The following is a 13,793-nucleotide window of genomic DNA, read 5'->3' on the forward strand; positions in this document are numbered from 1 at the left end:
AAAAAATCTATCCAGATAATGTATAGGTAGTCTCCATAAATTATATTAAAACATTCAACAAAAAGTATGCTGAATTTAAGGAGGAAGTCACATAGCGTCTTCATCATTCTATCGAAACTATGCTGCAGGACAAAGCAGAATTCTAAAAATGGGACTGATTACAGGGATTGAATCTTGGTAAGCAAATGACTCTGTACAGATATTAACACAAATCACTCCCCCAAATTAGTATACTTCAATGAGACCATGACAAATTATGTATGAGATAATCTAGTTTCTTGCCCTTTTTTGGGGCTGGGGGTGGGGTTCCCAATGCAGTATTTCTGCATAGGTTAGGTCTCATCATAAATTTTAACAGGTATGAAACTAAAGACATTTCGTATTATAATAACAATATTTTCATAAATGGGTATTTGAAAATGAGAAATTTCATGTATTGACCATCTTTATTACTAATTAGATATTCAAAGTTTTAAATGATTTTCCTATAGCTATAAATAATTAAAATGCAAAACATTATAAGAATTTGAACTTGGGGATATGAAATCTTCTAAAGAGTAAAGCAAACAAAAACCAACCCCCACCCCTACCCCCCGGCCCAAACTTTGCTACCAATCAGGACAGAGTTTTGAATGTCACCTACACCACTGACTGATTCACAGCTTTTTGGAAAAAACAAAAAACAAAAAACAACTATAATATTTTTAGTGGATCAATGCAGGTTTTCCATAAATTCATAAAGAAATGCACACCATGAAAAAATTCTCCCAAATTTTTAAATGCAAAAAGAAATAATAAAACTCTTAACTATGTACTCATCAGATTATATTAAACTATACCCACACATCATAGTAATAAAAGGTAGATGGATTAGATCATTTATCCAACATGTAATTAAGGAATTTTAAAAGTGAAAACTACCACCATAAATGCTTTTCATTTTGTGCAATGTCACATGCTAAAATTCATAAAAGGGCTTGTTTTGTAAAATATATATATAAAGCAAAATAACCTGATCCAAAAATGTCTTTTTAAGTAAATATTCTTAATGAAAATTCCAACATTATATACCATTTGCTTTAACAAAGATCCTGAAGCCATTTTCTGTTCCACACCCATAACATTTTAACATTTTTGAAACAAAGAAATTTTCAGAGCAAGAAATGTTTTTAGTTTAGTTCTAATGTGCCAAGTGCTGTCTGTTAAATGTCAGAGACCATGATGCTGCTCATTAAAGACTCTGCAATAGCACACATAGTATCACTGTACCTATCAATTGTGAAATAAATTCATCTAATTTATACACAACTCACATGAAATAATTTTATGTAAGAAATGGCAGAATCTTAAATACAAGACATGTAAAAAGGAGAAAGTGTAATTTATGCAGATTAAAACTCATTTAGTATTATCAGTGTTTCATGTAAATAACATGGGAATCTTTTTGCTAACATATGAGTTATAAACAGACACATACAGATGTATATAGAAAAAGGGAATCTTGTCTCCATTTTACATGTGTGTCTCATTAAAGCTCTAGAAAAACAAAACAAAAACACATTCTCCCAAAACTGCTTCATCAGTTTCAAGGCTGACTAAACATACTATGACTATATATAAATGACAACTTATTACTTTAAAGAATAGAAGCACCCCACCTCAAATCCTGGCACTTATCAAGAATTCTTGAAATATATGGCAAAAAAAAATCACTCTCCTACAAAGATAAAGGATTCTACAATTAACCCACCTGCTTGGATCTTCTGCTGATCATCTGGTCTCATCAGACTCCAGCTTTCTGTGTGACGAACGGCATAAAAAGACTGAACCAGGAAGAGCCACAGCTTATCACGCACAGCCTGGATCTTGCACGTAAAACCCTGTGTTCAAGCAACAAATCAGCGGCTGGGGAGAGCCACATTGTCATAGCAACCAGTCATTATTCCTTTCAGAATCTACTTACTCCTTAAGCTAGATGAATGATGTCATCACTTAGATTTTTAAGATTGTCGACTACATGTTACTGATGAAAGCTTACTGTCCAGAAGCACTATTCTGTGGTGCTGTAGGAAGCCAAATCTTTTCTATTGAAGCTGAAACATTACTTTAAATCACCAGTGACCTTTTTAGGAGTACCTTCCATGGGGTTTTAAAATAAGCTAAGTCACTACAAGGTCAAATACTCTAGGGAACAGCATTATGTTTGATTAAATTTTTATTACTCTTGCAGAACAAAATACCACTAGCCTTCAGGAACTTAATAATTAATATTGGCTAATATCTGCATATAAAGCATCCGCATCATTTTAATTTTTATATTTTATTTAAATAATCAGAGAATCTTAAGTTTTAAAACTAGATACCAGCACCAAAGGAAAAAAATATATTACAAAAATAAAAATCAGCAAGGATATTTCAGGCAAATTTTATGCTTGGAAAATTCAGATTGGTAACACCATTGTTATAGGGATAAATATTATTAACAAATGGCATATAATACTGTCTTATTAACCAATGGAGTACTGTTGGGCCACTAGTAGTTTAAAAATCTACTATTTCAACAAAAGGAAAATAGATTTTTAAAAAATGGTTAAAATAAGCCATCTAAAATGCTTAATTCCAAATCACTACAAGTTCATTTGTACCTTGAAATTCTTACTCTTTTATTTTAAATCCTTAATATTAAAAATGTTCTGGAGTTGAGTAAATTTTTATTATTACAACATTCATATCAATACCATTTCCTTTGTACTTTCAGTGTTCAGCAGAGTATCCACAGCCATTAGAAGTAAGCAGCTGTTCTCTGTGGTGATGTTCTTCTCAATTGCTTTAAGAACTTTGTCCAAAAGATCAGGTGTGCTACTCATTGCTTGTGACTATGGGGAAAAAAACACACAAATATCCATATACAATGAAATGTACAATGAGGTAGTTTTTCTCACAAGTCACAAGCTAAGATTAAGTTTGAAAGCCTGGCCTAAGGATAGAAGACTCATAACTGTAGGGGCCTGAAGTAATTCAGAAATTAAATCATTCAATTTTTTTTCCATCTACCTCACAAAGTCACCAAAAAGTTATGAGACTCCCATTAACCCTACCTAATTAAACAGAACCCAGAAGTGTATAGAAGGTCCTCCAGTGAAACTAGATGGGTAAATACCCTATGAAGGTTTGGGTCCAGTTATAGTTAGTTTTGCTGAGAATATAATTCCATTATCCATGAAAAACTACCATCATCATCAAATTGTATCCATGTGGTTCTCAGACACTCTGGTTTCTGTGGTTCAGATGAACTTGAGGTTGAAAAGCAGAGTAAGGTAGTTTAACACCGGGTCATATTGAGCACTCCAAAGAGCCTTTTTTTTGCACCTGAAATTGCCCATCACTATAATGTAAGCAGTTCGAAAATTCAATACAACAAAGAATTATGAAACACTCACTACGTTAAAGACCCAATTCTAGGAACTATGAAGTAAAAGGAGATGAATATGGCCTGATTTCCACTATATAAAAACTTCAATATGATGGCTGTTGATCATATGAAATTAACTGAAATTGTATTATTTTATTTTGTATTTAAGTAAATGTTCATTTAGAATGTCACATAATTCAAGTGGCAAAAAAAAGAGGGAAGTAAAAAAGAGCTTAAGTGCAGACAGTACCTGTAAGAGAAGAGCAAAGTTCTCACTCTGTATTATCTGGGAGAAGTTCTCCACAATAAATGCTATACATTCTTCTTGCAGCCTGCATGCCATAGTCAGCGCAGCTTCAGTCCATTTCACTCTGGGAAGGCTGATGATTAGTCGGTCACTTTCCATCAGAAGAAAAGCAGCATTTTTGTCATTCTGAGATTTTTTCAAAAAAGAGTTATGAGGAATCATCTTCTGAAATGACTTTTCTAGTGTCTGAAATGCTTCTGATTTCACAGTCAATAAGCAGGTCAAGCATGTAGTAAGGGCCTACTGCATGCCAGCTACTGTGCTAAATGCTAAATATACAAAGAAAAACAAAAAACGGTTCCAAGTCTCAAGAAGCTGAGAGTCCAATGAAGACAACCTACCAATGGCAACAGACAAAACAAACTGAAGTTGGTCAATAGAGGGAAGACATTAGCATGACATGGGATTAGGAAAGGTTCCCTATATGACAGGTGAGCGTTAAGTTGGGCCTTAAAGGAAGTCAGGAAAGCCCAGAGGTAGAGATGAGGAGCGAGAGAATTCCAGGAATGTGGGATATACAGAGAAAATGCCTAAAGGCAGGAGATGGAAATGTCTTATGTAAGGAACAGCCAGGAAAGAGATGTCCCTGGATCTCAGAATACATGAAAAGGAGTAAAATTATATATAAATATAAGTAGTAGAAGAGTTTAAGAAGACTGTAATGGTAGGAAAAGGCCAAGTTATGAGGGAGAAAAGGAGAAAGTCTGGGACAGGGCTTTGTGGGACTCACTTAGTGGGTGGGTCCTGAATGAAGATTCAGCAAAAGAGACAGAGTGGTCAGACTGGTAGGAGGAGAACCAGGAGAGAGTAGTGCCATGGAAACCTAGAGAGAAAAGAAGATCAAGAAGAAGAAGGTGAATGATAGTGTTAAAGGTTGCAGAGAGGTCAAGAAGGATGAGGACTGAGAAAAGGCCCCTGGATTTGGTGAATTCAGAGATGACTGGCTACTTGGCAGAGAGAACTTTCAGCTGAATGTTGAGGCCAGAAGCTAAGGAGAGAGTAAGAGGAAAGGAGGTAGAGATGCTGATTGTTAGATGGCTTTCTCAAGGATTTGGCCACAAAATGGAGGAGAAATATAGACTAAAAGAAAGCAAAAATGTAGGGATTAAATGAAAATACATTATTATTTCCCCAAAATAGCATCTATATATGACATGGACATTGTGCAGAGATGGCAGGGATCCTGTAACCCTTAACTCAGGCAAGCTGTGAACAGGGAAATTCCCTCCCCCCTTCCTGCCCTTGTGACTCCCAAGGCAAAGACCATTAACCATGGATAGATCCCAGACAGACTATCCCCACCCACAGAATGCCTGAGTGCAAGAAGTCAAGTACACACTCTTGAAAAGGATATAAAAACCCCTGAACTAGGGCATCCAGGGAGCAACCCCCCAACAGTTGCTCTACTCATGCTGGCTGCTGTGCCATGTCGTGGAAGGCAAGCCCGCAAGGTTGTTCCACTCATGCTGTCTTGCTGGTCATTGATCTTATCTTACTAATAAATCTTTCTTTTTTAAGTTAAGTTTGGAGTCCTCCCATTCTTGAGAAAGATTTCCTTCCTGAACCCAGGGGTCCACCATTTGTACCCCTATTAACATATAGATGATGAATCCCATCCTTTACCACATTTTCTATATCTTGTTTTGCTTGATTTTAGTGACTGTCTTCCTCTATTCTCATCCTCCACAACTTGTTGCTTCTGCTTTAATATATTACATGTATATGCATATACATATATGTATGTCTATATATTTATATTTTGTGTACTCATGTGGACATTACAATCTACCACTGTAATGAAATCACTGAAAAAATATTAAGCAGTTCAAGGTAAAGCATAGGTCCACTCCATTAGGTCACCTGCCATGCTGCCATTAAACCATTAACAATTATGCTTTGGGTCCAGTCATTTTACCAGGTTTGAAACAGATGAATGCATGTCTAATCCATACCTCTCTGTTGTCTCCACAAGAGTAGTAGAAGATACTTTATCAAAATCCACTGCATTCCACTTGTCAATGTCTATCTCATAAAAAATGTAAATGAGGTTTGCTTGGCATGACCTACTCTAGATGAAACCATGCTGGCTCTTTGTAAACACCATTCCCTTTCAAGATGTTAATTAACCATGACTTCAATGATTTGTTCCAGAATTTTCCAAGAAAACAAAGTCATGTTTACTAACCTATAGCTTGCAAATTCTGCTCTCTTCTCTCTTTTGAAAAATGGGGCATTTTCTTTAATACTTTAAATCACCCCTCACATCTGTCAGACTGGCCAGTATGACAGAAAAAGAAAATAACAAATGTTGGAGGGGATATAGGAAAATTGGGACACTTATGCACTATTGTGGAATTGTGATCTGATCCAGCCATTCTGAAGAGCAATTTGGAATTATGCTCAAAAGGCTCTAAAACTGTGCATATCACTACTAGGTTTGTATCAAAGAGATTAAAAAAAAAACACACATGCAGGGAAAAAAACAACAGAAAAGGAGCTATCTGTAAAAAAAAATATTTACTGCAGCTCTTTTTGTGGTAGCAAAGAACTGGAAATTGAGGTGATGTTCATTAGTTGGGAAATGGCTAAAAAAGTTGTAGTATATGATTAAAATGGAAAATTATTTACTATAAGAAATGACAAGCAGAACAATTTCAGAAAATCCTGTAAAGGCTTATATGAACTGATGAAAAGCGAACAGAACCAGAAGAACATTGTACACAGTAACAGTAATATTTTTTGATGAACTGTGAATGACCTAGTTATTCTCAGCAATTCAGTGATGCAAGACAATCCCAGAGGGTCATGATGAAAAATGCCATCTGTCTTCATAGAAATAACTGATGGAATTTGAATGCAGACTAAAAAATAATATACTTCACTTTCTTTTTCTGACTTGAGACCTCTTCCACAAAATGACTAATATGGAAAAATGTTTTACATGATTGCATATTTAAAATCATATCAGATTGTTTGCCATCTCAGAGAGTGGGGAGGGTTGGGAAGGAATAAAGGAAGGGGGGGGAGAAAATTTGGAACTAAAAAAATATTGTTAAAAATTGTTTTTACATATAATTGGGGAGAAATTAACTATTAAAAAAAGAAAAATGGCACATTTTTTTTACCTAATCTTGAGGTAATTCTCCAGTTTTTCATAAATTTTCAAATGTCACTGAAAATAGTTTAGCAATCGCTTCTACTGGACCTTTCAGAACCTGAAGATGTATTTCTCCTGGGACAAGTATCCTGAATTCACCAAGGGTACCCAGGTACTCTTGGGTGTCAATGCCTATTTTTTTTTTTTGTTATTTCCAGTTTAAAGGTTATTCTCCTTTGCAGAGAAAACAAACAAAAGCATTACTAAGTATCTCATCCTTCTCTATGTTTTCAGTCATTATCATTTTATTTTCCAAATCCAAGGTCCTATGCCTTCTGTGATATTTTTTTCTATCAAAATAACTAAAAAAGAAACAAAAACTCCAAACTCCACTTTCTGCTGCCCTTAGGTTTCTGTACCAACTTCAAGAATCCTGACAATTCTGAGCATTCTTGACTATTTCTACAAAATGATGCCATACTCTCATATATCTTTTTCTCTTACCTGGGCTTGTTTCATATCCTGTATATTTCTTTTGGATATCTAAGTTGGTTGGTTAATCTCCATAAGTAGCTTCAGACAAATCTCATTTTTCCTCCTCACTAGAATTATTTCCTTTTGTGTCTTTAGAATTTCATTTCTTAGCATCTCCCAGGCCTCCTGGGCTAACTTCCCCTGAAGCTTATGAAATCCAACTTCCCCAAATCTAGGGCACATGTCAAACTACACTCAGGAAGAAATCCCTTGGAAATTAAAATGAGACTGACAGATTTATGAGTTAAGGTCAAAACAATAACAACAAAAAACCCCTTGCACTAAGAGGAGGGGGAAAATCACATTTCAGTATGAAGAAAAAAACAAAACAAAACAATCTTCAATCAGTCTGATAGTTAATTTTACAAGCAAAAAAAAGATTTTAAAATGGACCACAATGTGAGATAAATAAAAAAAGCTCTTCTTCTCTCTCCTCTTCCCCCTCAAGTAAAAGGCTGAATTCAACTAGATCTTTCTCAGAGGAGGGTATTAACAAATTTGGCTAATGTAAAGGACTTTATCCTAACCACTTACGTCTCATCCCACCTCAGCTACATACAAAGATGGTCATACCCTTAATCCTGACATAACCTACAAATTATCACCTCTATGTTCAAGAATTCTAAAATCCTTGTATATGACCATAACCTATTGACTTTTTAACTCTCCTTCTCTCCTCCTCACATAACCCTTCTTGTCATTGGCACCATGACCCACAATTCCTTCAATTCTCTCCTAGGCCACCTCCCCTGAACCAGTCACTCTTTCTTCTTCACCAATTATCTTCAATCTCTGTCTACTGGCTCATTCTCTATTGACTTCAACAAATCAAATGATATACCAAAATTTGGGGGATCTAGCTAAAGTAGTCCTTATGGGAAAATTTAAATCTATAAATAATTTTATAAACAAAGCAGCAACAACAATAACAACAACAAAAAAGAATAGATTGATGAGTTGGAAATGCAATGAAAAAATACTAGGAAACCAACAAATTTAAAAAAACCCAACTAAATACCAAAATAGAAATCCTGAAAATTAAAGAATTAGCAAAACAACAACAACAAAAAACAATGAATAAACTAGGAGCTTTTAAAAAACAGATTTGCAAATTTAATTTAAATAATAAAGGGGGAAACCAAATGATCAGTATTAAAAATGAAAAAGGGAAATTCATAACAATGGAAGAATAAAGGATATTATTAAACTATTTTGCCCAAATATATTCTAATAAAACTAACAACTTAAATAAAATGAATGTATTTATAGAAAAAACATAAAATACCTAAATTAATTGAAAAACAACAGAAAATTTGTTCTAAAAACAACCTAGTTCCAGAAGAAGAAGCTGAACAAATCATAAATGAAATCTCAAAGGAAAAAAACTCCAGGACCAGATGAATTCACAGGTGAATTCTATCAAACACTTAAGGAACAATTCCAGTATTATATAAATTGCTTGCAAAAATAGTGAGAAATTCTTTCTGACATAGATGAAGTCTTGATACATAAACCAGAAGAATGAAAATAGTAAATCAATATTCAAAGGAATATAGATGCAAAAGTGATATATAAAATATTAGCAAAGAGGCTAAAATAAAACTCAACTATGTTAAGTGTTTGTTTTAAATGTTTTTTTATAAGTAATACATCATTGGATTTTAAAAAATCTGAATTTGTATATGTTGAGTTTGTGTTTTTTTATAAGTAACTGGTATATGTTGGTATATAATAAGTAATTTTATAAGTAATATCATTGGATTAAAAAATATATCTGAATTTGTATATGTTGAGTTTGTGTTAAATGAGGTACTACTGTAATTTTTATTATGTAAGTTGAAATGGTTTTGCTTAAGTAAATCTAATAAAACTAAGTCAAAAGGGAAACAATAGGGGAAAAAGAAAACCTTTGTAGCAAGTTTCTCTGATAAAGGTGTTACTTCATAAGGAATTGATTCAGATATGAAACAGGAAGTTCTTTATAGTCACATGAAAGAAAATGTTCCAAATCACTACTAATTAGGGAAATGAAAATTAGAGCAATTCTGAGATTCCAATCCATAACCAAAAGAGTAACAAAGAGGACAAAAAAGTAAAATTATAAATGTTGATGAGCTATGGGAAAACAGGCACATCAATGCATTGTTGGTGGACTTGTGAATGGAATCATTTTGTAAAGCAAATTGGAATTATATACAAAAAGTTACTAAACAGTGTGTTCTTTTATCCAGCTATACCATTACTAGGACTCCATCTAAAAGAAACCAAAGAAAGAAAAAAGGTCCTATGAGCAAAAATATTTAAACCTGCTCTTCCATGGTAGTAAAAAATGCTGGAAAACAAGTGTATTCCCTTCAACTGAGGAACCAAATATAAAATGCCTCGTTTGGTTTCCAAAGTCATTCAGAACCTAGCTCCTTCCTATTTCTCCAGTCTTTTCGCACCTTAGTCTCTCCACCATTTTCTCTTTAATTCAGTGACACTGGCTTCCTTGCTATTCCTCAAACAAGATAATCCATTCTCTCTCATCATTCTCTACCTCCTCAAGTTTCATATAAAGTCCCACTTTCTATAAGAAGGTACTCCTTCCCTCCTTAATTTTAGTGCCTTCCCTCTAAGACTATCCTCAAATCATCTTATATATATCTTGTTTGTTGTTTGCATGTTGTCTTCTTCAGTGGACTGTGATTCTCCTGAGAGTAAGGCTTTGTTTTTTGCTTTTCTTTGTTATCTTCAGGGCTTGGCACAATGCCTAGTATTGTAGCAGTCATTTCCATAAATGCTAGATGACAGGCTCAATGAAGCTGTGGCATGAATGTGATGGGATACTATTGTGCTTTAAGAAATCGGGAGGAGATGGGAAAATTGTGGATAAATTCTATTAACAAAGAATTTTTTAAAAGTTTACAGTGAACATTCAATACCACATGTGTGTATGTATATAAAATTTTTATTGATAATGAGGTTAACTTTTAAAATATTCTCTCTCTAAAATATATGTACACACACTCACTACTAGCTCTGATTCCTAAAAATTCTTTATTGTGGAGGGAGGAGCAGAATAAAGCCTTTTATTGTACATTCTGATTTAAAAATTAAATTACACATGCCCCTGGGAGAGGTGACTCAATGAAATGTTTCTGAGAGAAGGTTGTGATGGAGAGAGGCCAGAGCAAGGGGATGTTGAGTTACTAAAGTTTGAATATAATCAGGAACAAAAAGGGATATATATGAAGCTGAGCCAGTACTACAGAACAGAAAAAAATCCTGACTTTGAAATAGGAAGCCTTCAGTTCTGAAATCTCATTTTTGCTACTTACTATGCTTATGACCTTGAGTAAATCTTTTTACAATGGTGACTATAATATGAAGAGACTCATGGACATATAAAGCCCCAAGCAAGTCAAAGACAGAAGGGCCCTCTATGTGCTAAATAATCTGTGGTAATATTTTTTTGTGGTAGCAAAAGACTGGCAAAAAAATTAGTTGTCCATTCACTGGAAAATAGATGGACAGAAAATTGTATATGAATATAAAGAAATATTTTTGTGTCACAACAGAATGACATAGGAATTCAGGGGAACTTGGCAAAATGTTATAGATTGATAGAGTGAAGCGAGGAAAAATCAAGAAAACAATACAAATAATGACTAAACAAAAAAGACTGAAATGAAGATCAATAATGAGTAACTGTAATGATTTTTGGAGAAAAAAACATGGAAGCACCTTTCTCATGGTATAGGTGAAGGACTTTGGGTGTATAATGTTGCATGTAATGTCAAAAGTCAAATTCTGTCTTTTGGTTCTGCTGAACTCTTCTTTATTATAAGGGGGAAGCTCATTTGGTAGTGAGAGGTTGATATGCCTGGGAACAAGTGATATAAAAATAATAGGCATTAATAAAACTTCTAAAATTTTTTTTGGTGAGGTAATTGAATTAGATGACCGTTACATTCTAGAGTCAATAATTCAAACCTCCCCGCAGTTTTGCTCAAGCAAATATTTATATATTTATGCATGCAAAACCAAACTATGAAACTAAAACATCTGCCAGTTTTGAAGAACTCATTTTTTGGACAGTGATTAAAGAAAGATAATTTCTATAAAAATGGAGACAATACTTTTCCTTTCTCTTTAAACTGAAGCTTGTTTGGCAAAGCTGGTTGAACAAGCTCTCTTAATCTCTATCTGCCTCAGTTTTCTTGTCTATAAAATAAGGTGATTATAATATCTGCATGGCCTACTCATATGAACTGATGCAGACAGAAATGAGCAGAACCAGAAAAATGTACATCTAACATTAATATTATACAAATGAATAATTTTAAGAACCGTTATAAAATGAAGAATGAACAAACAAAAAACTTTGACTTCTGTGATATCTATTCCAGAGAATTACTATATATTCTGAATCAACTTACACTTTTTTATTACTCTTTGCTGTACCTGTATTGAACACCTAAAAGATGTTTATAAACTTATGTTTTTTTAAAAGAAAAAAGAAAAATTACCCCAATTACAGATAAATAAGATTGGGGGCTGAACTAGACTCCTTGATCAGCTTAATCACTTGCAGAATGGTTTTCCTTGACACAGTATTTGACTTGTTCTTATGTGTTTACAAGTTCTTGTGAGAGGTTCATGATTTTTCATATATGAGATGGACTCCTTTGGCACGCTTATGAAACCCATGGATACTTTTTTCAGAATAATGTTTTTAAATGCAGGAAATAAAGCGTACAGGATTATAAATAAAACCTACTACACAGATTTTTAAAAAGTTCACAAAGCCCAGATTTAAAAACCTGGGTCTTAGGGGTAAAAGAACAAGAAGGGCATTTCAGGACCTGACATGAGGAAATCTTAGACAATAATAGTCAAAGGATATGTAGGACTATAAGGCAAAATGCTCCAAGAGGAAGAAGAGGTGAATCCTCTTAAAGAGGTGAAGGTGATGACTTGTATATTATTAAGTAGATTATTAGGCTAAGGGTACTCTGAATATCTCAAAACAGAAATTATTTACATGCAAGTCTGTGATAAAGCTATTAGTATCCTCTGGGGAAAGAGAGAACATTATATGAGGCAGGCAGGCCAGAGTCAACGGGGAGAGAGAGAAAACCTAGAGCCATTGATTGGAAAGTTATAGTACTGAGGGAGGAAGGGTCTTCCTAATGACATGTGAGTTCCATTTTACAGATGCTGAAAGTCTTGTGTCAATTTGGAAAAGTTAAAATTACTGTGCTAGAAAAGAGTTGATTGGTTTAAGAAAAAAGTGGTGTCTTTATTTAGCAATGTTAAAATGTTGGTTAATTTAGGGAGTTAGAAATTATTTCAGACTTCTGACTGTGAGGGAATAAAAACTGGCTTGTTCAATAAACAGTGGGGAAGGGAGGAATATAGGGGAAATCTTCATGAAATACAATTAGAGAAACCAGTTTTTAAAAAGAAACAAACATTTGAATTGGAAATTAATGGTTATATTGTTCGGAGATGAGCTTATCAATGGTAAATAGATTTATTCTATGGACTATCACTAATAAGGAAATGAAATCTCACAAGAAGTGGTATAATTTAGTCTGACTGCTCTGTGGTAAGGTTTCTGGAAGGATCCATAATAGAAAACCAGATTGGTAGATATAAACCCAGAAAAGCTAATCCACATCAATAATTTGGATATTTGTGAAATACGATATTTATGAGGAATTTTTTCGGGGGGGGGGACAATTAATAATTGTTAGGTTTTGTTCTATCTATAGGTCTAAAAAATTATCATTTGTGAGTAAGAATGAATACTGGACATGATCTGAACACCTGACAAGGACTGTCTCTATATCATGATTCTAAGAGTGGAATTTGCAATAGTAAGGATTGACCTAAAGCAGAGGTTTTCTACCTTTGTTTGTGTCTCATGGATCTCTTTGTCAGACTGGTGAAGTCTTATAGACCCCTTCTCAGAACAATATGTTTAAATGTACAAAATAAAATAAATAGTATTTCAAAGGAGTAGTTATCAAGTTTTTGTTTTTTTTTAAAGTTCACAGATCCAGGTTAACTACCCCTGATCAAAAGAATCACCAAAGAATTTTGATAGTCTTTGTAATCTTTTTCAAGGACCTAGATCTCATGAAGAATGTAAACTTTAAAAAAAAGGGCAAAGGTGCTTTAAAATAATCATGTCCCTACTTATGTAGCTTAGTTACATGTTCACTTTTTAGAACTGGTGTTTCTGCAACTACTAGAGCTTCTTTTAAGCAATATCCAGGCAGAAATAGAAGGGTCTATAAACTCAAGGTATGTGGCATTTATAATCTTGCATGAAAAGAAGTGAGGCTGAAAGTTTGAAAATAAGAGATGGAAAGGTTGGAGAAACAGAAAAGTACATTTCAAACTGTGTGTGTGTGTGTGTGTGTGTGTGTGTGTGTGTGTGTGTGTGTGTGTGT

General features: G+C 34.0%; 1 protein-coding gene across 1 annotated transcript in view; it reads right to left on the reverse strand.

Annotated features, from left to right (window-relative positions):
• Positions 1–13,793, reverse strand: part of BTBD8 (BTB domain containing 8) — a 159,779-nt gene that overhangs the window by 16,645 nt on the left and 129,341 nt on the right. Inside the window, exons 10-12 of the mRNA XM_044674836.1 lie at positions 3,663–3,845; positions 2,739–2,876; positions 1,751–1,880 (exon numbers count right to left, since the gene is read on the reverse strand). Of these exons, the coding sequence (XP_044530771.1) occupies positions 1,751–1,880; positions 2,739–2,876; positions 3,663–3,845 (451 nt within the window). The remainder of the gene's footprint in view (positions 1–1,750; positions 1,881–2,738; positions 2,877–3,662; positions 3,846–13,793) is intronic.

The sequence above is a fragment of the Gracilinanus agilis genome, chromosome 4, assembly GCF_016433145.1.
Source record: "Gracilinanus agilis isolate LMUSP501 chromosome 4, AgileGrace, whole genome shotgun sequence".
Lineage (NCBI taxonomy): Eukaryota > Metazoa > Chordata > Mammalia > Didelphimorphia > Didelphidae > Gracilinanus > Gracilinanus agilis.